Source organism: Rhamphochromis sp. 'chilingali' (genome assembly GCF_963969265.1).
Source record: "Rhamphochromis sp. 'chilingali' genome assembly, chromosome: 14".
Taxonomy (NCBI): Eukaryota; Metazoa; Chordata; class Actinopteri; order Cichliformes; family Cichlidae; genus Rhamphochromis; species Rhamphochromis sp. 'chilingali'.
In genome coordinates this window covers 11538280-11564017 of record NC_137941.1, presented here as the reverse complement: position 1 = coordinate 11564017, position 25738 = coordinate 11538280, and the positions used below count along the sequence as shown (strand labels likewise).

General features: G+C 38.0%; 1 protein-coding gene across 1 annotated transcript in view; it reads left to right on the top strand.

Moving 5' to 3' along the window:
- Positions 1 to 25738, top strand: part of epha6 (eph receptor A6) — a 193555-nt gene that overhangs the window by 161754 nt on the left and 6063 nt on the right. Inside the window, exons 9-14 of the mRNA XM_080903018.1 lie at positions 5889 to 5959; positions 7833 to 7958; positions 8686 to 8871; positions 22089 to 22150; positions 22498 to 22707; positions 25358 to 25507. Coding sequence (XP_080759144.1) covers positions 5889 to 5959; positions 7833 to 7958; positions 8686 to 8871; positions 22089 to 22150; positions 22498 to 22707; positions 25358 to 25507 — 805 coding nt within the window. The remainder of the gene's footprint in view (positions 1 to 5888; positions 5960 to 7832; positions 7959 to 8685; positions 8872 to 22088; positions 22151 to 22497; positions 22708 to 25357; positions 25508 to 25738) is intronic.

Sequence of the window (25738 nt, the reverse complement as noted above, 5' to 3'; positions counted from 1 at the left end):
TAAGCCTTATATGATTTACTCATGAAAGTGGCCACTTTCATGAGTAATCACATATAAGTTTTTACTATTTCTTTTCCGTATGGGAGTACAGATGAGACCAAAGTGGAAATGTCTGCCATCCAGTGCCACAACTGGTGGAAACACATCATGTAAGGACAAACGTTTCATACCAGTTATTAAGCACGGTGTTGGAGAGGTGATGGTTTGGGCTTGTTTTGCAGCCACAGTATATGAGCACCTTGCAGTCAACCATGAACTTTCACTCTGTACCAAATATTCTAGAGCCAAATATGACATAATCTCTTCAACAGTTAAAGCAAATCTACAACAGCGTGGCTGAGGAAAAAATCATTTACAGTGTTGCAAAGTTGAAATGCTGTGGTGGAGCTGTGCATCCACAAATGGGCCCACAAACCTTAATGTAGTGATGCAACAAAATAAGAGTGGGTCAAAATTCCATCGCAATGATGTGTGAGACTGATAAAATCATACACAAAACCCTTACATACGTTATTCCTGCTAAAGGTGGTTGGTTCTACAAACCATTGAATCATGGAGTGTACTTATTTTTTTTATTTTTTTGTAGCATAAAATCTTGTGAAAACATCAAAGACAGCTACCATATACTGTATATACCAAAATGTTTCTGGTCAACTGAAAGATATCAGATATTATTTTTATTTATTTAGTTATTAATTTATTTTGTAGCTTTTACTGGCCCCTGCAAAAATGTATTGGTAGTTTGATTCTATAGCACGTGATTTTTGCATTCAGTATGAATGTTATTCTTAAAGATTTATCAGGACAACAAGGATAGTATATATAAAGTCAAACAAATGAGCCAAAAGAGGATTAAAGCTGTAGAGACAGTAAAGAAATTCCTTAGAGGTGATCTTTTAAAGAAGTTCATCTGATTTAATGTTGCAGGTTTAAATGTTAGTCGTTTTTTACAGCCTTAATAGACTTTCGCAAATTTCTAGCGATAACTAATTTTTTTTTCCCCCTGAGTTTTACCTCTGTATTTTTGGCAATTATTTTTATTATTCATTATTCTATATAAGCGTTTGTTTAATTGATCTGTGTCACTTAAAATTCCTAAAAGCAGGATTTACTTTGTTCTCATTCCTGATGAATTTAAGTAATCAAGAAGTATTGTATATTTGTAATTTATCACTAGTCAATTTAGACAAGAAATATAGTATACTGTTGAGGACTGGGGCATGAATATCCAATGTGGCTCACCTTGGAAGGCTAAAACATACAAAGATACATTAAATATAGTAGCCTTTACTCAACATAGGCCTATGTTTTAAATTCTTTGCTTTTATTTTGGTCCATTTTTACTCAGGCAAAATTACCCAGTACTCCTTCCATCTCTCCCTTGATGTCTGTGTGGAACTAAATGGCTGCAGCTGTTTGTAATTACTGTCTTTCTATGACTTATTTATCAAACTCTTTGGTATATTAAGACTTTTGCCGCCTTTTGTTGTCTTGGGCATAATGGGGAAGTGATGACTATACTGCATAATAATAAGAATAGTACACAAACTTGAAGGAAAACCAGCTTATGAATCTGTTTATTCTTGTTATGTTAATAGTAGCGTGTGATTTTAGTTGTGTTGTATATATTTAAGCTCGAACAAGTCCCAGAGCAGTGGAAAAAAACCAAAAACATGCAGTTCCATCACGTCCCGCTGGAATCAGGACAAGCTGCAGACCTCTGTCACTCACCACCACCAACTTCATCCCTCGTGGACCACAGTGGTGTGGAGGAGCAGGGCTGAGAGAGGCAGACAAGTCTACAGCAGTGACAGTGAAGCAAGGACTCTCCTCCGAAGTGACAGTGTGACTGTGAGAGCTCTCTGTTCCTGCTTCTGTTCTGTCTCTGTTGGGGGTTTGGGTCAAGTCTCTGGGCTCTGCTCTTCTACTTTGCTGCTTCTCATTTAAAGGATAACTATGGTGAATTTTCTGCCTCGCTCCGCAGAGGTATTTTTGCAGCACTGTTTGTCGCTTTGTTTGCTTTTCAGCGAGCTTTTGCAAAAGCTACCAGGATAAATTTACTGGAAGAAAAAAAGGATGAAAGTTGCATTTTGATGGTGATTTGAATTAGTATTAAAAAGAAGCAAAGAAAAAGGCAGAAAAATAAGGAAGATGAGCTTTCACAGTAGCCTTTTAGATTTGTAGATTTTTCTTATTGCTAGCAAATCCTTTGAAAAGACCAAACCCAACAATGAACTGATCTAACTAGCAAATGTCTTTGTAACAAAAGCCTGATGAAGCTCATTCATCATTTTCTTCATTTCAAAAATATACGGGGAAATATAAAAAATAAACAAATTCAGCTTTTCAAACATGCTCTTTGCTAATAAATATAACATCTGAATAAACACCAACCTTTTAATAAGCATGAGACTCTAGTTTTGTCACTTTTACTCTTCTTGCATGCTGCGTGACTGTAAGAAACAGGCAATAGAGTTCTATATTCTAATAAATGATGAAATATGAGAAAATTTATTAGGGGATACACCAGCGGGACCAAGAGCCCCTCATGCACATGGCTATTAATTAAGCCCTCTACTGCAAGAGGTGTTTTAAAATTCATCAGTGATACATCCTCTGAGAGAACTCCAAGCACCTTTTAATTTTTTATATAACTATTTTTTACCTCACTGCTCCCCTCACACTGTGCCACCTCTCACGCAACCACGTGCTTCACAGGTAGCAGTGCCATGTTTAAATGAATCCATTACTCCGTTTTTAAATAACAGTGAGCCGTTTTAATGGCCGACGGTGCTTCGGCATAAGATGCTTCAGAAAAGGGATGATTTTACCCAAATTATTATATTCTCCCTTGGATATTTTTAAATTATAACTTTACAGATAGTTTTATGTAACTATTTAAATGTTAAAAAGTCAGTACTTCGACAGTTTGGATGCTGTTTTAATGGCTGTTACTGCAGCCAACTTCAGTTGCTGCTTGTTTGTAGGTCTCTCTCCCTTCAGTTTTGTCTCGAGTGATTAAAAAGGATTCACTGTTTTACTGGGATGAAGTGACTGACTTGCCCGTTGAACGTGTTCTCCTCCATGCCATGCCTCCACTGTGAAATCCTGTCCAACCAGTTGAATCTGCCGTTAGTTGAATCTGAGCAGAGAGTATAGCCATGTACCCTTCAGATTTCATCCTGCTATTTCTATAAGCACTCAAATTATCAGTAACCACTAGGAACCTGGTTACATTGGTAGCCATGGACATGCCCATGGCATAGCATTGATGTTTTAATCTAATCTTGACTGTAACCAGCTCTTTGTATCTTGTTCTAAACCCTCTGTATTTCCATTCATGAAGGTACCGCTTGACTGCGGACTAGTCATCTTATGTGGTCTTTCAGGGCCTTTGGTTTTCAGTGCATTCTTTCTGAGAACGTTTCTGATGGTTCAGCACTAACTTCAGATCTTTTATCTGCCATGAAATGTAAGTAAATGGGCCTCATCTGGCCATCAAACTGAGCTACTAACTGAGGGCTGTGTATTAAAATTATTTCCTAAAAAGTTAATGCAGTTGTTTTATTACCCCACATTGAAATTCTGCCCTGCAATCATCTCTTGATTGTATGATTTCGAATCTGCTTTGGTGGTTTAAAGAGGCGAAAAATATTAAAAATCATGTCATTGTGCAAAGTCTTACAGAACTAACTCTAACCCCTTAATGACATTTTCATGCATTACATTGTTTTACTGGCAAGCCAAAGACATAACTCCCTCAGCAGCCATCTTTCAGTGCACCACAAAACTATTTTCTCTCAAGCATAGCTTTATAGCAAACCTTCTTTGTTACCAATTCATCATTTCACTCTCAGTGCCTCAATACCATGCAGTTTTTTCAAACCTGTCCATATGCAGCACTTTGCCATAAATATAACTCGGAAAAAGTTCCTTTGTGGTTTTTTTGGATTTTTGATTTCAGAGTAACATCCAAGTATCTATTTGGATAAAGTCATCTGTGGTCTTTTGCAGATGCTGTCATCTAATCTCTCAGCTTTTCAGACTTTCTTGGCAGCAGCTCTTTATCTGTTGTTGGCTGTCTCTCAGTCTGTCAGTGCTCAGATAAACTCTCCCACAAACACACTCACACACACAGGAGGACGAGAGAGATTTTACGTAGTTTTTTATTTCCAACAGTCGAATGTAGAGAAAACTTTAAATTTTCTTTGTTCCTTTTGGTTAATGGTCATTGCGTGTAGTTCTCACTGAACAGATGTCACTTTTCTTTGCATTTTCTCACAAATTGTGAATTGCATGTGTGTCTCTTGCATTATATTTTTTAGCTGCAGAGCCAGTCCCCTGAATGAGATGAAACCACCTCCATCTTTATTTTATCAGCAGACAATCTAACCTAACTCAGAGCCAGACTACGTATGTCGCTGAACATTTATTTCAAATGATAAGCTGCAATGATGAAGCAATCTGGTGCTGTGGGGTTATTTTAGTTGGCAGCTGTATAAGCTAGAATTTTGCCTCATTGTGCTGGTGTTTGACCCCGCTCACTGCAGTGTTTTTAAACAGAAATGTTGAGGAGAGAGTCTAAAACTGATCATCTTTCAATCTCCGCATATGTTTGAGTATGTAGAGAGACAGGAACGATCATTTTAAGTTGTCAGTAATTGTTTGGGAATTTTTTGTTGTTTTAACACGCTTAACTGTGTATAAGGGCCAGACTGTGCAGCACATAACTTTATGGTGATTGTGACAAGTAGATAGGGATGTGTAATTCAGCATGATCCAGAGAGCACTATAAAATGATAACAATACCACAATCTATTTTGGGAGTAGCCTAAAGACATGAGAATTGGTTAGAGCAAGATTATGTAACAGCTGAAAGAAGCAAGCATCCCTTACTTAAACAAATGAAAAGTAATTGTGTTAGAGTAGCATGATCCTTTATCATCCTCGGAGAAGCATTTTAATGGTTTTATCAAAAAAGTAACACAAAACACAAATCCACACTTTTTGGTTTTCTACTTGTTGTCCAGTCATGATTTGTCAGGAACCCCATCTGATTAGATGTAATGTAATGCAAGGGATACCTCTTTGGCTTTATTTTCCCCACACAATGATAGCCTTATAACTTGGATTCCCAACATGAAGATATAAAAGGCCTACAAACAAAAGGGAGCAACTCATCTTGTTGTTTCCTTTTATTCTCGTTTATTTTTACTTTATTTTTTTTGATGCCATCTCTTCTGTTGCTGTTTACTTCTTAATATTCTTTAAATCAAACGATTGGTTAAAGCGTTAAGCCCAAAATCACGGTTTAGGTTCACATACAAGCTTTCAGTACGTAAGGCACGTTTAAAATGCAAATTTCTCTCCGTGGTTACCACGGTTACGAGTCATTGGTTATCAGGGTCAACCAATTGTGATGACACCAGCAGAGCGCTTTGTCAGGCTTTGAGGGAAAATTAAGGCAAAGAGGTACTCAAGCGTTACAGTGTAAAGATGCCATCGGTATGTGATAACATGGGAGAGAGAGATGGCCGCCAGTAGTTCCACTGACTAGTGTATTTACAAAGCACTCTGCAGCCATCTTGAAATGCATTCTGGGTATTTATCCAGGCTTCTTTTTTTTATTTTTTACTTTCATTTCAATGATCACCAGAACATGAAGACTGCATGTACAAATAAAACCTTTTTACCCTGAAGGCTAGACATCTGCCTTCATCTTTATTTTTGTGGAATTCACCCATAGGGATCAATTCAGGATTTATTTAATGACATGCCTCAAATGTCTCTGTAGTTAGTCCCAATACCCCCCACTATCCCAATAAAAGTCACATTATTGCTCATCTGATAAAGTTTTTACTCAATCAGTCATTCTCTGTGTTTTCCAGGTGTCAGTGGTACTTCAAGGCCAAGATGACCTCGGAGGATAAAAGAAGGGCGAATTATCAGAATGGGCACGGTAAATCAATCAAGCTGCCTCTCTCCTTTTCCTTTGTTTTCTATGCCTATTGCCTGACTTTGCAATATCTGCTAAATAAGTTCTAAGTAAGGAACAAACTCTTTTTGAAGCTGGTTTTAACACTACTTGTGTCTGAATCACCAAATATTTGTCTAGAAAGTGACATGTTTAATTTAACGTGGTGCCAGTAAACAAGGAATAAATCTGAAGTGAGTCTGAGAGCCATAGTAGGGAGCTAAGAGCCACCTCTCTTCACTTTGCATTCAACATGCACCACGTACTTCTGTATGGATCATTTCCCATTTGTTCTTGTTCCTTTGCATATTGAATTTTGCACCGACTTCACCATGAGCTTTTACAGAATACAAAAATGCCTACCCGCTTTTGTCACGTGTATTTATTTAATAGAGCCACTAGCATGCTCTTTCATCTGTCTGTTTCTTCTTCTTTCCTTCATCTGTTGTCTTCCTTCTTATGTCCACTTAAGTTTCAATTAATATGAGCATGAGCTTTATGAGCTTTTTTATTATTTCATATTATTTTTTTCTTAATCTGGTTACACATGACAACTGCATCTCTGAGCTGTCAGCTTTTGCACTCCAGTACTTTTCTGTTGCTTTATATCTTTTATGCCCAACTTTTCATTCCTGACATGAAAATCACAAATTGAATTGAGAGCTGTGAAGTGAAAACTGGAGAGAGAGAGAGAGAGATTTGAAAGGGAGTTGAGCAGTAAAATGAAGACGATGGTGACAAGGTGAGGGAAATTTGCTAGAGGATAAACAAAAAAGGGAGACTCAAATGAAGATGAGGGTTGAAAGGTACAGAAAGAGAAGAGAAGACAAAGAGAAATGAGGACTGTTCAAAGAGGACGGTTGGATCGAGGCCACAGAGCTACAATCGGCTGTGAAATACAGTGCATATCTCCTGTGTCCTGTTTCAGCAGCACAGTGTGAGATGCTGAGCAGAAGCTGTGAAAGGGGAACCGGGTCCTTGGCATTTTGCTTGTGTCGATTCGTGCCTCTAAGACAACTCGTTGTTGTTTTTTTGTTTTGTGATACTCTATCGATCCCTGAAGGAGAAGCACAGCTTCTGTCTGGGAGCTCTCCACTGGGAGGCGAGGGTCAGCGCCAGACCAGCAGCAGCTTGTTAAAGACTCGCTGACTTGCTCAAGGACACTTCGGCAGGGTGAAGGGTCGCTTTAAATAATGGCTAAAAGCCTGCCACGGTTAAAGGAGGGTTCGGTGCTCAGTGTGCTGCCCTGCGGGGATTTAGCCAAAGATTTGTGCTCGTTGTCTCATAGCTCGTAATAAATGGAAGTGGGAGGATGTGTTTGAAGCCATTTGTCTCGAGAGAGAGTTGAATTTGTTTATATAACATCCTATGATCCAGTGCTGATGGAATAATATAAAAAATAAAAACAATTTAGAGCTTTCTCCTATCGATTTATCTAAGATAGGTAGACTGTGTGAATGTGGGTTTGTCTGCTTTTTTACTATGTTTTTGTCGGCAGCTGGATATTTCAATCATTTCTTTCATTTTCTCTTTAGCGTATCTGTGTATTTGCAAACTGTTTTCCATGCTTTCAGCGATAACACAAGGATGTTGGGTCCTGTGCAGTCAGCTTATTATAGCGGTTGGTTTTTGCCACACTTAACTAAAGATCAGTAATCCCATGAGTGTGTTTATTTTCATCCTTTCCACATTCCCTCAGTGAATGTAAAACTACCTCGTGGGGTACAAGTACCACTGATTGTGTAGTATTTGAAGCATGCATAATGAAGTTGCAGCCGTACCATCAGTAAACTCCACAAAAAACAAACTGCATGTACGCCACTTCACTGTATTGATTACTCGCTGTGTTTGTCCACAGTCCCTTTCCCAGGAATAAAGACTTACGTGGATCCTGATACATACGAAGATCCCACGCAGGCTGTCCACGAATTCACCAAGGAGATCGACCCCTCCAGGATCCGCATTGAGAGGGTGATCGGAGCCGGTATGCTCACGCAGACGTGCACACACTCTTATACGCTTGCTCACTGACACAATGTTCTCCTGTGATCACAAGAGTATCATTTCATGTTGTTTTGGATAACAATAGTTTTAAATGTGTATATAAGATTATCAGTTTTTACCACTCTAAACGCCTCTCTCTTTCTCCTTTGTATATACTAAAGAGGATGCCTTTTTCATCTGCCAGCTTCTCCCTGTCATTTTCTTGACACACGCTGTTGGAATATTAAAACTTTAACAGGTTTAGAGAACAAAAGGAAATGTAAGAATAGACTTGAGGCTTTTTTTAGAAGGTGAAAGAGAGAATGTTATGAAGTTAACCTAATCAGAGCAAAGCTAATAAGGCTGAAGTTTAAATGGGAACTCCAACACTGCCCCCAGGTGGTATGCTGCATTACCTGCTGATGCCGCGACACTTTCTGATATACATCGTATCGTGTTTATGTGTGTGTCTATGCGTATTTATATACTCATATGGCATTAAAAAAGTAAGTCTGCATTGCATAAATCATTAAATCTGGATAGACTTCATTTAAAGTTAGGTTTAGGCAAGTAGTCAGGAAGTGAAGATGCAAGTGAGTTTATTGAGCTCCGTGTGTGTGTGTGTGTGTGTGTGTGTGTGTGTGTGTGTGTGTGTGTGTGTGTGTGTGTGTGTGTGTGTGTGTGTGTGTGTGTGTGTGTGTGTGTGTGTGTGTGTGTGTTTTCTCCAGGTGAATTTGGAGAAGTGTGCAGCGGCCGTCTGAGAACACCAGGGAAGAAGGAGATTGCCGTGGCGATAAAGACACTAAAGGGAGGCTATGTTGAGCGTCAGAGGTGGGACTTCCTGCGTGAGGCATCTATCATGGGCCAGTTTGACCACCCTAACATCATCAGGCTGGAGGGCGTGGTCACAAAAAGTAAGGAGGATTGTGAGAGAGGTTGCTTACTTGAGGCAAATTCAAATCGCTCCAATGTACATGCAGTGTCACCTCTTCAGTACGTTCTTCTAATATAGTCTGAAACATAGTTGGCAGTGATTTATGGAGGAGCCTGTACACAACTGATGCCGCTGATGAAAAACTGTATTTTTAAGCTACGACATAAATCTTTTCTTCATAACTCGCGTCGCTCCCCCATACTGCTGCTGCTTTGCTGTATTCACTGCCAACACACAAACTCAAACCCAGTCTACTGCTTCTTCTGCACATTCGAGCCTAATGAGTTTGGCGTTTTTCCATGTAGAATTAAAGAAAAGAACATTGCATCATATAAACATTTGAAACTCTGCTGCTATATTTTTATCAAAAAGAAAGAAGACCCCTCCCCCCCAACAGTTTGGCTGTCTGTTGTAGTCTGCGCAAAATCCTGAATTAACATTAAGCATTTTGCTTATAAAGCAATAAAGTTCCACCTTTGGGTTTTTGGTTGTTTTTTTCTTTGTTTGTTTTTTTGTATGGTTGCTCTAAAAACAATCTTTAGGGCTGGAACAGACTTTTTCATACTGAGTAATTAGTCACCATGTGAAATGACTTTGCTCTGTTTATACGTGGCTCAATGTCACTATTTCTGCTTACTTATTGTGTAAATTTGTGTATATGTGTGCATTTTGTTTGCAAGTGGCCGGGGCTGCATGGCTGTGTAAGTCTCCTGTTTTTGTGAAGAAACACATTTTACCTACAAAACTCGTGTGCGTGAGTGTTTGAGTGTGGACTTGTTAACGAGCTCTGTTTTACTGGGCTCACCCTGTGCAACATATGGTTGTTTTTACAGGGGTTGTATAAACTGAGACATCGCTGTGAATATAAATGTGTCCCCTGAAGACTTTCAATCCCTCTGTGAATGCAAATAGAGGACACTCCTCAGCTCTGACCCCCAAGTGATAAAAACCCAGGCGATAAGGGTTTTTTGTTTGTTTGTTTCTGAGCCAATACTGTCATTATTACATTTAAGGCAATGATGGCTGGTTTTTGCAGCCACGTATTTAAGCGTTTTCATGCACTAACATCTCTGAAGAGAGTGAGTGGAAAAAAGTCCTCCCAACAGCACAGAGCTGACTTGTGCGGTAAGACTCTAAAAACATTTTCAGTGACTGTGACTGAGAAACCTTTCATCACATCAGAGGTCAACAACTGTGTCTGCCTGCGCTGAATAGACATCTTTTATCAATAGCACCTCTTTCAAAGCCATTGAGATCACTCTCTAGTCATAATATTGCATCTGGTCCATTTGTACGTTTCATATTTTCTTAAGGTTTTAAATAATCTCAACTTTTAAATTTGATATATAAGTATATATCTTATATCTGAATAAACCTGTTTCCATGACTGCGAATTCAAAAGTGAACATATGCATACAGCACCCTATACATTAAAAGTCATTTGTGTTTGCAGTGGGGCATCAGACTGTATGTAGAGGCTGTATGTATCCTATCTGTGTTCACCTGTCTGTCTTTGTCTTTTCTCTCACTCTCTCCATCTTTCACTCCTTCCATCTGTTGTTGTTCTTCGGAGACTAATTATGGAGAGTATTGTGCTGTGACTGACTGCTATACCTGCTCTGAAATAACAGGTGACACATTAGATTCTGGCAAGCAGGTGCGTTTGTTTTTGTTCAGGCGCTGCACTGCATAACTATATATTGTTTCCAGACCTTGCTAATTAGCTCGGGAAAGCCAAGCTTGATCAAATAATTTCTTGTCTATCCCTGCTGGATTTGTGTAAGGAGGGATGATATTTAAAAGTGATAGGCTTTTGCAGATTTAAACAAAAACATGTGCTCATTTGGTCTCAGGTGATAGAGTTCAGCAAAAACAAGGCTTTACTTATCTAGCCATATGCCTGTGTATATATATATATACTCCATGTCTTCCATTTTTGTGACTGGATTATACATTATGAAGCTCAACACATATTATTCCTGAATGTGTGTTTATTTTAAGTTGTTTGGCTTGCCGATTTGAATACCACAGTAGACTTTCAGAGATTATTTCATCACACAACACCATTGACAACAGGTGCTCGGTCTTCCAGTGGAAATGCTCCAAGCACATTCTGTTTAACAGAAATGTTCTAAGCCTGCAGCGTTTGCAATTTCTGTTTAAACCAAAGTGGAAGATGCTTCATTAGCAATCCATAGGAACAATGAAATGCTGGTGCTCAAGTGACCATAACTCGCACCATCTGTTATTTTTATAATTATCTCATACTTCAGACAGTTTTGCATACTTCTTTTGGAAAAGTTGCTGTTCAAAGCCGTTATAAAAGTTAACCCAGCATTCATTCACCAAATCAACCTGTCATTTAGCATCTTTAATCTTTTCTTTTGTAAAAAGTGCAAAAGCAATTTACGTTTACAGTCACGTCCTATGGAAAACTAAGTACACCCTTACAGCTCCCGTGGGAATTAGGAGGATAAGTAGATAAGTAGTAGCCATATACTGCTAATCAAATATTGACCACCATCAAATTCAACTAGATCTATAAAAGCAGATGTTTGGGCAGTTTGCTGGTCTGGAGCATTCAGGTGAGTATTAATACAACGGCATCTTCCCAGTCCTTGAGAGATTACCCCAAGGTCGGATCATGCAATGCTCAGACAAACTTTAAAAAACTCAAGAGCCACATCTCAGAATCTGCGGGCCTCAGTTACCATTTTAAATGTTCATGATTGCTCATGATTGTGCAATAAGAAAAATATTAAAAGTTGGGAAGCTCACAAAAAAAACATCCATAGTTCAAATTTACAAAGCTGCATCTGAGCAAACCACTGCTGGAACAGTGTCTTTTAGCTCGACTAGACCAAAGTGGAGATGTTTGGCCATAATGCACAACATCAAGTTTGGCCAAAGTCAAACAGAGCACATCAGCATGAACTACCAAGCACAGTAGTGGAGGAGTGATGGTTTGGACTGGTTCTGCAGTCACATGACCTTGGCCTCTTGCAGTCAATGAGTCCATCATGAACTGTTCAACTAAAGCAACTGAGACTCATATGTACCATCGGCCCGACTGCTAAAGATTGACTGAAGCTGGGTCATGCAACAGGACAATGATCCCAAGTATATTAGAAAATCTACACCATAATGGCTGAAAAAGAAAAGAATCAAGTTGTTGCAAAGTCAAAGTCCAGGACTCAACTTAACTGAGGTGCTAAGGGGAAACCTTAAAAGAGCTATCCATGAATTCATGTTTGCCAACCGCAGTAAACTGAATTAGTTTTGTAAAAAAAAAAAAAAAGAGTGGGCCAGGCCAAAATTCCTCCGCAGTGATGTGAGGGACTGTTAATGCAACTAGAAAAAATTGCATTTCCTGCGAAAATGCAGTGTGGATGCTTAAAGCTGAAGCTGTATGCAAAAAGTAGCTGAAAAAGCTGAAAAGTTGCAGAAATTGTAAAAACTTTGCAGAAGCAAAAGAACTTTGCTAAAATGGAATAACTTAGCAGAACTGCAATATCTTAGAGGAAACATAATACTTGGCAGAAATACAATAGCATAGCAGAATTTAGCAGAAATATTGTAACTTACCAGAAACATGATAACTTCTCAAAAATACAAGAATTTAGGAGAAATAGTATAAGATAACAGAAAGAATATATTTAGCCAAAAATACTTAAACATTACAGAAACACTATGATTTAGAAAAATAGTACAACAGAGCAGAAATATTGTGATTTACCAGAGACACTGTGATGAACTATGAATATTGTAATTTTAAATTGAGACTATGTTTTAGCACAAATATTATAATTTGGCAGAAATACTATAATTTAGCAGAAATACTATATTAAGCACAAATCCTATAAAAAGCAGAAATGGTATGATTAAGCACAAATACTACATTTAGTAGAAATACTTTGTTTTAGCACAAATCCCATAAAAAGCAGAAATACTGTACTATGATTTAGTAGAAAAACTATAATTAATCAGAAATACTAAATTTAGCAGAAATACTATATTAAGCACAAATACTATGAAAAGCAGAAATAGTATGATTAAGCATAAATACTACATTTAGCAGAAATACTATATTAAGCACAAATCCTATAAAAGCAGAAATAGTATATTAAGCACAAATCTTATAAAATAGCAGAAATAGTATGATTTAGCACAATAGTAATAAGTTAAACAGAAAAATTGGAAAAGCAAAATGGACAGCTGAAAAAATGCTGAACATGCTGAGGGTCCCTCAAATATACTTGTTAAATGACAAAAATCTGCAAAAAAATTTATTACAGCCACACAATCACAAATATGTACACATGAGGAAACACACATGCACAGAGAGACCCACACACAAGATCCAATTCAGTCAACCAGTCTAAATATATTGAATTTAAATCTTAGAATGAGATCATCCCATTAAAAGCCTTTCTCTCTCTCTCTCTCTCTCTCTCTCTCTCTCTGTCACACACACACACACACACACACACACACACACACACACACACACACACACACACACACACACACACACACACACAGGGAGAGAGAAGTAAGTTTCTAGGTCAGCCTGGGAGCTGGTGAATTTGAATCCACCAATCAGAGAGGCTGTGCACTTTTCCCCACCAAAACAGGTGCATCTGTTTACACACGCAGCAGCACAGAGAGACACAGGATTTTTGCAGTCTATTTCTCATAGTGACGACTCCCCTCAAACAAATGACCGTAATTTCCTAACCGTAGGGGCTAGAACGGTCATTCTTACACCGTTTTGTTCAGAAGAGATGGGGGAATCTTCAAGTGTTGACAATTTAATATTAAAATATGAATTTTTAGAGATATATGACATGGATGACTTGTTGACTTAGAAGCCACGAATTCCCCAATATGCAAATTTGAATGCCTGAGACCACATATGTGATTGGCTGGCTGGGAAGCCGTGCAGGCCCTGATTTGTGGATTTGAATTCCTCAGCCCTCAGATATGATTGGCTGGCTTAGAAGCCACGAAGGCCCCAATATGCAAATTTGAATGCCTCAGGACACTTATTTGATTGGCTGGGAAACTGTGCAGGCCCTGATTTGAAAATTTGAATGTCTCAGTCCTCACAGAGGATTGGCTGCCTGGGGACCTGGCAGAAATATATAGAAATACTATTATTAAGCATAAATACTACATTTAGTAGAAATACTATGTTTTAGCACAAATATTATAAAAAGCAGAAAAACTATAATTTAGCAGAAATACTATATTAAGCACAAATCCTATAAAAAGCAGAAATACTATAATTTAGAACAAATAGTATAAAAAGCAGAAATACTATAATTTAGCAGAAATACTATGTTAAGCACAAATCCTATAAAAAGCAGAAATACTATAATTTAGCAGAAATACTATGTTAGGCACAAATCCTATAAAAAGCAGAAATACTATAATTTAGCAGAAATACTATATTAGGCATAAATCCTATGAAAAGCAGAAATAGTATGATTTAGCAGAAATACTGTATTTAGCACAAGTACCGAAAAGTACCAGAAATACTATGATTTAGCAGAATAGTAAAAACTTATTGAAACACAAATGCACAGAGGGACACACAAACACAGGCTCTAATCCAGTCAACCAGTCTAACTATGTTCAATTTAAATCCTACAATGACATGCTGTCAAATAAGGGCAGGGTCCTCTCTCTCCCACTAAACACACACACACACACACACACACACACACACACAGGGAGAGAGGACTAAGTTTCTAGGTCTGCCTGGGAGCTGCTGAATTTGAATCCACCAATCAGAGAGGCTGTTTACGTTTTCCCGCCAAAACAGGTGCATCTTTTTACACACGCAGCACAGAGACATAGACCTGCTTCTTTCAGTTTATTTCACATAGTGAGGATTCCCCTCAAACAAATGACCATAATTTCCTAACCATAGGGGCTAGAGCGGTCATTCTTACACCGTTTTGTTCAGAAGAGATGGGGGAATCTTCAAGTGTTGACAATTTATCATTAAAATATGAATTTTTAGAGATATATGACATGGATGACTTGTTGACTTAGAAGCCACGAATTCCCCAATATGCAAATTTGAATACCTGGAGCCCACATACATGATTGGCTGGCTGGGAAGCTGTGCAGGCCCTGATTTGTGGATTTGAATTCCTCAGCCCTCAGATATGATTGGCTGGCTTAGAAGCCATGAAGGCCCCAATATGCAAATTTGAATGCCTCAGGACACTTATATGATTGGCTGGGAAACTGTGCAGGCCCTGATTTGAAAATTTGAATGTCTCAGTCCTCACAGAGGATTGGCTGCCTGGGGACCTGGCAGAAATATATAGAAATACTATTATTAAGCATAAATACTACATTTAGTAGAAATACTATGTTTTAGCACAAATATTATAAAAAGAAGAAAAACTATAATTTAGTAGAAATACTATATTAAGCACAAATCCTATAAAAAGCAGAAATACTATAATTTAGAACAAATAGTATAAAAAGCAGAAATACTATAATTTAGCAGAAATACTATGTTAAGCACAAATCCTATAAAAAGCAGAAATACTATAATTTAGCAGAAATACTATGTTAGGCACAAATCCTATAAAAAGCAGAAATACTATAATTTAGCAGAAATACTATATTAGGCATAAATCCTATGAAAAGCAGAAATAGTATGATTTAGCAGAAATACTGTATTTAGCACAAGTACCGAAAAGTACCAGAAATACTATGATTTAGCAGAATAGTAATAACTTATTGAAACACAAATGCACAGAGGGACACACAAACACAGGCTCTAATCCAGTCAACCAGTCTAACTATATTCAATTTAAATCCTACAATGACATGCTGCCAAATAAGGGCAGGGTCCTCTCTCTCCCACTAAACACACACACACACACACACACACACACACACACACACACACACACACACACACACACACACACACAGAGGGAAAGAGCTGCCGAATTTAAATCCACCAATCAGAGTGGCTGTTTACGTTTTCCCGCCAAAACAGGTGCATCTTTTTACACACGCAGCAGCACAGAGAGGCACAGGATTATTGCAGCCTATTTCTCATAGTGAGGACTCCCCTCAAACAAATGACCATAATTTCCTAACCGTAGGGGCTAGAGCGGTCATTCTTACACTGTTTTGTTCAGAAGAGATGGGGGAATCTTCCAGTGTTAACAATTTATCATTAAAATGTGAATTTTTAGAGATATACGACATGGATGACTTGTTGACTTAGAAGCCACAAATTCACCAATATGCAAATTTGAATGCCTGAGGCCACATATATGATTGGCTGCCTGGGAAGCCGTGCAGGCCCTGATTTGTGGATTTGAATTCCTCAGCCCTCAGATATGATTGGCTGGCTTAGAAGCCATGAAGGCCCCAATATGCAAATTTGAATGCCTCAGGACACATATATGATTGGCTGGGAAACCGTGCAGGCCCTGATTTGAAAATTTGAATGTCTAAGTCCTCACAGAGGATTGGCTGCCTGGGGACCTGGCAGAAATATATAGAAATACTATGATTAAGCATAAATACTACATTTAGTAGAAATACTATGTTTTAGCACAAATACTATAAAAAGCAGAAATACTATAATTTAGCAGAAATACTATATTAAGCACAAATCCTATAAAAAGCAGAAATAGGATGATTAAGCATAAACACTACATTTAGTAGAAATACTATGTTTGAGCCAAAATCCTATAAAAAGCAGAAATACTATATTAGGCACAAATCCCATAAAAAGCAGAAATAGTATGATTAAGCATAAATACTACATTTAGTAGAAATACTATGTTTTAGCACAAATAGTATAAAAAGCAGAAATACTGTAATTTAGCAGAAATACTATATTAGGCACAAATCTTATAAAATAGCAGAAATAGTATGATTTAGCACAATAGTAATCAGTTAAACAGAAAAATTGGAAAAGCAAAATGGACAGCTGAAAAAATGCTGAACATGCTGAGGGTCCCTCAAATATACTTGTTAAATGAAAAAAATCAGCAAAAAAATGCACAGGGAGAGAGATGTAAGTTTCTAGGTCAGCCTGGGAGCTGCTGAATTTGAATCCACCAATCAGAGAGCCTGTGTACTTTTTCCCGCCAAAACATGTGCCTCTTTTTACACACGCAGCACAGAGAGGCACAGGATTATTGCAGCCTATTTCTCATAGTGAGGACTCCCCTCAAACAAATGACCATAATTCCCAAACCGTAGGGGCTAGAGCGGTCATTCTTACACCGTTTTGTTCAGAAGAGATGGGGGAATCTTCCAGTCTTTACAATTTATCATTAAAATATGAATTATTAAAGATATTTGACTTCTAATGCACCATAACTGAGTAGAGCGAAGCAAAAACTGCCTTGACTTGCCCTCAAACAACGCTTTGTAACTCGAAATCTATTTGGAGTATCGATATCATTCTTTCACCGTAAGAGACAGCAGGCTTTGGTGAACAGTCATGGAAATTTTCAGGTCTCTGTGGAAATCCAAAAAAAAGTTATGATGAGAGAAAAAAGTGGTTCATTTCCAGAGTTTTAAATCTGAAGAAATCTGAGCGAAGGACGAATTTCCTACCCTCAAACAAGTCCAACTCATTTCAGAACGGTAATAGGTGAGAAAGAAATTCTTGAATTGTGAGCGTCAGGGGTGTCTGAAGATATTCGGGGACAAGCCTCATGTCTTAAAGTCGCTTCGTTAAGGAGATATGACGATTCGAATATGCCTCTCATTACAGAAATCCAGCGATGATTTTGAACAAGCTCTCCATTGACTTTATATGGAGAGTTTTGAGACCTTGTGTTGGTCTGAGGAGATTTGCAAAAATTCTATAAATCCCACAACAATGATAGTGACATTTTCTGAAAGCCAGCAAAAATACCTACGTTTTGATGTATAATTTGTGGAAGTTGAGTGAAAATTGAGCAAGTAGCAAGAAGTTGTTCGGACATGAAGTGAAAATTGCAAAACCTTCAGTGGCACACTGGAAGCCAAGAGCATAGCAACCATAACAACGCATGTATTTTGTGAAAAATCACAATTTTGCAACTCAAAACTTTAAGAGGCATAAAAGTAAAACAGTAAAAGATTTGAAAAAGCTGAATCATACATGAATAGCCCAATAATTTGTGAACATTTTAAAGTTTGAATGGTTGTTCTAGGCGAAAGTATGAGGAAGTAGTTAAGTTTCAAAAACAAGCAAAATTTAGCAGAATTTTGGAAGTTTCCCATTCATTTCAATGGGACAAATTAAAGGAAAAAAGTGGAATATTTTAAAAAGTATAATAGCAAAAAATAGCAAAAGTCATAGCGATCATTAGCAGAAATAGCAGAATAGTTTAAAATTTGAACGGTGAAAATCGGCTGAAAATTGTGGAAGTAGTTAAGTGCCAAAAAGTGTACGGAAGCAACTGGAATAATAAAGTAGAATAAAGAATAAAGAGAAACAGGAACTCAATAGTGTGGATGCTTAAAGCATCCACACAATAAAGGAATTATTACAAGCTATTGAATCATGCGGAGTAGTTTTTTCAAAGGACTGCAGAGTCCTGTGAAAACTTTCTGTTTTGACTGAATGATTTTTTCATTTGAAGGAATGATGGTCTAATTACCAGAGGTGTGGACTCGAGTCACATGACTTGGACTCGAGTCAGACTCGAGTCATTAATTTTATGACTTTAGACTTGACTTGAAAAAATGTTCTAAGACTTGTGACTTGACTTGGACTTTTACACCAATGACTTGGGACTTGAATTGGACTTGAACCGGTTTACTTGAAAAGACTTGATATTTTACCCCAAATATAAAATTTAACATGCATATTATATAGAGATTGAAAATGTGACGTCATTCACGGGTAGAACCGCAAAGGATTCTGGGAACTCGTGGCAAGCGGTACTAGCGCACGCAGGCTTTCAATTGAAACCAGTCACACAGCGATAAAAAGAAACACAAAAATGTCAAGAAGCTGTTGTATTATTAACTGCAATAGCCGGTCGCATGACAGCCACGAGAAGCTGACGGGTAAAGAGATCGGTTGTTATCGGATTACGTCGTTGAAGAGAAATTGTTCGAGCCATGTTTCCGAAGTAACAAAGACGCGACGGATGGCCTGGATCGCAGCCATTCAAAGATCAAATATAACGTCCTAGAACACTCCAGCTCACAGGTTAGTCTGCTCCAAGCATTTACACGAAGGTCAGTGTTTTTTAGTAGTTAATGCGTCATTTTCATAACATAATTGGTGATATAGGTTACAAGCAAGTCTGGCGCTGAACAGAAATTGTCGCGCTATGCTCCTTTATTTATTGTGCATAAATAGTGAATTGTCCTGACACAATATTGCGTTTCGCTTCTGTTATTATGGTACATTGACAAAAACATATACTTTTATTCACAGGATAAAACAGGTTTTTTGTATCACTAATTGCCCAGTACGATTACAGCATACAATATTATTGTCACTGCTACATTTCTGTGATGCTACCAGAAATTATTTCCACTACTAATTAATTACCGTTGAGCTCAAAGGTCCTATTAATAAACGGTTAAGGAATGTGTATTTATGACGACAATTTGTGAGACTGGTAAACTTATGATACGTACGATGGTCTTTACTTTCTACACGGTGCATTTCAAGGTCCTGTACCCATCCGTCGGTAAACTGTACCTGGGCTTGTTGCAGTGACCTGAAGTTACTAAACTTCATGAGTGTATGCACTCACTCCATGAACCGTATGATTATAAATATGCATATAAATATGCTAAGATGAGATAGCTGACTTCATCTAACTAGCAAATGTTGTCCAGGCTATGTTGGTGATACAGTTTTTTTTAATGTGTATGATATTTTTGTCATGCGATTTTAAAGCTGGTCCTACAAGCGCATCCAAGAATAACATGCAGCTTATCTCAGAACTGTCGGTGAAAATTATTCTTGGAGCTAGGTTTAATTGAGCTGCATTTTAAAGAGGTGCAATTTCACAATTTGTGTACATTTTCTAAGTTCACTATTTTGTCATGTGTTGAGAAAAACACAGATTTTAAAATTACATGGTCTAATATTTACATTTAGCATAACTGCAACATTATTTTTTCTTTTTTTTTTTAAAGACTCGAAAGGACTTGAAATTCAAAGTTTCAGACTTGTGACTTGACTCGGACTTTTACACCAGTGACTTGAGACTCGACTCTGACTTGCCTGACATTACTTGAGACTTGACTTGAGACTTGCAAAACAATGACTTGGTCCCACCTCTGCTAATTACTCCTCTAAACTTTTCACTTTCAGCAGCTGCACATGATACAATAGAAGAAACGTGTCTTGGCTCAGTATGCCTTACTAATAATATGTTGTAGTCACTCAAACAATAACAAATATTGTCATTGAGATTATAGCCCAAAGCTGGCAGACTTCCTTATGCTGCCTGTCTTTTTTTTTTAACAATTTAGCTTTTTTCTGTCAAAATCCAGCACAGTTGCACTATCCAGATGCACAAAAACTCAATTATGTCAGTGCCTGTAAACACGCTGCTATATTGTCCAAATTATAGTCCAACTTGTAAATGAGAAGTCATTTAAATTCAAATTAGATTTGACATTTAAATAGGTTTAAGTCACATTATTGTGTCAACCTAATCAAACTATTACTGTCTCTACTGAGCTAAAACACTGACCCCAAAACTGAAGTTTTAGGTTTGTCCTTCAGCTTGTTACGCACTATTATTCATCAGTTCAGATGAAAAAATACATAACAATGTGCATCATTTTGTAAGCATTTCAAGTATTATATGCTTATATCAGAAGTGTCCAAACCTTGTGGTTTGTTCATATATTGCTGTCTCCCTTCTCGTAAAAAAAGATCTATAAATATCCTTGAAACAGAAAAAAAATGTGGAAAATTAGGAATATTGGATAGACATTAAAAGTAAGACGGCAGTCGTCTGTTGAATTATGAAACGGCAAATACTCACCTGAAACTGTGTTGAGAGACCCCATTATATAAATGTCTGTAAAATATTCCATCTTCCGTCATGTCATTTTCATATTCCTGTGTGAGTTTTAAAAATTACATGAACTGAAAGTGTAATAACATGGTGTCTCTTCACCAATCAAATACTTGTCTTTCTCTTCCAGCAGTTCAGGAGGGTTTACAGCTCACCAGAAAACAGGCCTTAGACAGTTGGTTTCTAGCTGTAAACCAGTCAATCAGTAACTCTGTAGGGATCCTCGGTGGGGAAACAAAAACATTTGGAAAGAGAAACTGGGCTTACATTTTTTCTAACTAATGTTTCGTGTCATACATGGACTGAATACGGTCCCAACTGACCGGCTGGGTATTTTGAAACGGACAGATTTTATCAATTGAGCAGCTTGACTTGATGCATCAATAAACTGCTCATGTTCTGTGAGGTTGTTTTTTTCAAGTTGTTTTCCCTCCTGGATTTCCTGAAATAGTAACTAAATTTAAAATAATTGAAATACTTTGTAATTTTGTCAGCCGCTCTTTATAAGCATAATGCGTTTTCTACATTAATTCAATTATAATGTTTTAGATGATCAGTGGATCATGTAGGATGGCATGAGAGATAGCATGCAATATTCTTCTTTTATCAGAAAATTCATAATTAATCTGTTTAATCTAATTCTTTAACTGCTTTAGACTACTAGCTGTCTTCTCCATAAATAAAAGATCATTCTCATTGTATGTTTAATGCACGCTTCACTTTGAAGTCTGCTTTACAGTCTGGCCGAGTTTAGATGGTTGTTTCAGAACCAAACATAATCAAATTTTATTTCAAAAACATGCAAACTGAACTAATACTACAGACTGAATATACAATTAGTATTTACTGCAAAGAAGGCCATGTTTACCTTATGAATAGCAAGTAGCTATGGTAGGAGCAAGCAGCATACTCAGTTTCTCAGGCAGGACTCCTTCACTTCACTTCTTCGACTTAAGAGGCCAACTGGTGACATTTGGGTGGCTAGATCCAGCCTTTATAAACAGCATGTGCTTTGGACCACAGACATTGTGAGTCTCACTCCATTTCTGCCAAGCTCCTTCGATCTTATCCTCCACCCTACACTGTAAACGGGCCACAATGCCACAGAAATATTCTGAAATAAACACGGTGTATGTGCTGTATTTGTGTGTTTTTGCAGGCAGGCCTGTTATGATCGTGGTGGAGTACATGGAAAATGGATCACTGGACTCATTTTTGAGAGTAAGTGTTGGAGTGTCGCAGAACTCAGGCATGATTATTTCCTCAGTCTCAAAATCTCTGCTGTACATATTTTTACTGCCTCTGCATGCCTTTGCACTTAAGGCTTTGCGAGATCACTTCTAGTAACATTTGTGACTCATCACTTATATGAATTATGTAATGTATTTACTGTAGCAGACTCTCCTCTCAGTTTGCTGCTCAGCTTAATTCTGAACAAACTAGTTTCTTCTTCTTTTTTGTCAGTAAATTTTCTTTGTCTTGCTCTCTTTATCCATCCTTACCCTCCTTTTTCTGCCTTCTCTTTCTCTGACCCCATACTTTCCTCAATATCCTATTCTTCCTGTTAGCAACATGATGGTCACTTCACCGTCATCCAGTTGGTTGGCATGCTGCGTGGCATCGCTTCGGGCATGAAGTATCTGTCAGATATGGGCTACGTTCACCGAGACCTGGCAGCTCGAAACATTCTGGTCAACAGCAATCTGGTGTGTAAAGTGTCAGACTTCGGCTTGTCCCGAGTCTTGGAGGACGACCCGGAGGCAGCTTACACCACAACGGTACACCTGACACCCTCCAATAACTCAGCCCTCATAAACCAAGCAGCTGCTGCTAATTTATTACAGCTTTTCACAAAGCTGAAATCATTTTGTTCTATGTCACAACTGGGAAAAATGTTACTGTTAGGACCTGCACTGAGGTTGCATCGATTGCATCCATTATTTTCCTGGGATTTTAATGTTGAACCATTTTAGGAAACTAAGGCTGTAATGCGTAAAAAGCTTCTGTTTTTTTAAGTTGTTTCTCCATCGTTGCATTTTATCGCCTCAAAAATTGCTAGATGTGAAATATTGACAGGTAAAGCCAAGAGAAATCTAAACAAAAGATGAAAAACAAGGAGCAAATTCAGAGGGGATATCACTGAAACATGAAGAGATGAGCAGGCAAAGAAAGTAAGCAGGAAGTGTAATCGATTGCAGAACAGACAGACTGACGACTAACAAGGGAGACGCTGAACAATATATACACATGAGGAGCGAATAGGGATCAGGCACGGGTGGACAATAAGTGCAAAGCAGACAATCATAGAGGCAGGAAAACAAAGGAAACAAAACCAAAGAGGCACATAGAAAGTGATTACCAAAATAAAACAGACACTGAAAACACAAGGAGAGACAAAGGAAACACAGGGGATAGTGAGGAAAGGTAATGAGAAGTTAGTGAGGAGATCTGAGCCTCGACAATAGCTACAGCAGCACAGTAATATCCATGATAAAAGTTTACCCTCACTCCAGTCTTATTCACAGCCAGCTGGTGTAAATCTGGCTTTGGTAGCGAATCTCATTAGAAGCAGAGACTGAAAGTTTTAAACCGCAAAAGGCACGGAAGTCCAACCTAGCAGCTGTTCCCTAGCTGTTAGGTTGGACTAGTATGGCAGTATCAAAAAAGAAAAACGGATTTCCAAAGTAGCTTCTACACGTACTCTGAAAACTTTGCATCTCCAGAAACCTAGTATTCAAAAACACATCAATACTGAAGCGAGGAGACGAGAGTCTTGTGGATCTTTTTTCTTTCAGCACCTGTTGCTTCTTATCATTGTTTCACTCAAACAAATCCCCAGATGTCAGTGTGGAAAAGTAAAATGAAAATCAAAAATGAAATATGACACTAAAAGTTTTGAATTTTCAATTAAACGGTTCTATTTACCGTGTATGCTGATGCTATCTGTATAAGAAACCCGATGCATTGCTCCAACTAGATTAGGCTGATTTAATTTAGATTTTCCTGCTTTACCGGCCGAGACAAGCAAAAGATGGACTAGCCTTAAATTGCAAAAGTGAAACTTTCAGCGCTCATGTGCTAAATCTGTCTGAGCCCACAGTGACCTCCATTTCCTTGTTTGTATTGAGGTTTTTGTGTGAGGGAAATGCTGTGTTTACGGCTCCAAGTTGAACTTTCTGCCTCACAACACTGTGGTTGAAATCCAAAAAAGGGAAGTGAAAGGTGAGGTGAGCTGAAAGGAGAAAGGGGAGAAAAGAGGCAAAAAAACCAGAATATTTAGCACAGTGACAGCAGCATTATTGAAGACTACTTTCTGTTGTTATATCATACAGGATGAGAGAGTCCAGGCATATTTACCCTACCTATTTGGACAATTGCACATTAAGCACATTCAGTTTGAAATTATGACTCGAATGCAAAAATGTGCAGAGCTAAAAAATCCAGATCTTTAATCTGAAAACAGGAAATGGTCGTACACTTGGAGGCAGTCAGTGAGGGCAAAAAGAACAAGCAGACAAAAGACAAGATCCCAAAACTGCAAAAGGTCATAAATGGAAGAATAACAATGAACACTAAGAAAAAAAACACCCAAAACAAAAGCTAGAAGCACTGAAACCTTTACTGCAAATAATACAAGAGGACTTGGCACTTAGGCACCATATGCCCTGCACTCCCTAATTTATTAATTAGGCGGTGCAATTGATAATTATTCACTTATTAAATTTAAATAAACTCCACCTTGGAAAGTCAGAGCACCCACACCGACCCTGATTCTGCAATCCAAAAGGCAGCAGCACATGTAAACAGCAGTAAAACTGTAGAATTTGTAATCTGTACTGTCACCGCTGTGCATTTGTGAATTACTACATAAGCCATACACAAAGCACCGACCAGGCTATATCTGTGAACGTCCTGCTGTGGCGTTTAAGCACATAAAAGAGGTATGGCATTGTACCTCAGATGTTACCAACCTTAAACCTTTATATTATCGGCTGAACGTCTCCACGCTGCCCGTTTCTGTGATTACTACTGCTCAAATGTGACGTTGCTCTTTTACTCTGACATCAGACTTTCGAGATGAAAGGAACACAGCATATCTCACAAAAAGGGTGTGAAACAGAGAGGACAGATGTACTGGATGCTACAATAAAGTACATCTTACTTTATATTTGTACAAGGAGTCCAAGTTGCATCAAACGCAGTAGAAAAACCTCAGTGGAAGGTACAGCCTGTTTTACACATTATAACTGAAGTTTAGTGACTTTCCAAGTATTTTTAGTCTGAACTAAATGGTTTCAACAGTGGATGTAACTTTGGGGACTTTAATAAACTTGAGGGATGCATTTACTATATGCTGGCATTTTGCTCATATGTGTGCTTGCATTATTTATGTGTGGCTTTGTTTTACCTTTTATTTTTCATGAGCAGGGTGGTAAGATCCCAATTCGATGGACAGCTCCTGAGGCCATCTCATACAGAAAATTCTCCTCGGCCAGTGATGCATGGAGCTACGGCATTGTCATGTGGGAAGTGATGTCTTATGGAGAACGACCATACTGGGAGATGTCCAATCAGGATGTGAGTATTCCTGTCATATGAGGAGAAAAACTATTAAAACTAGCAGGACTTCATGATAAAAATATAGAGCTTGTCTTTTTAATATAATGTACTTCAAGATACATGATGTAAGATTTTCTGAAATTGGATTTTGATGCTGTGAAGCAAATAAACACCTATTCCAGCATGTGGTATGGTCATGGTTACCTGAACTGGAATTGTAGCTGGAGGCTACTTGCAGAATAAAGATAT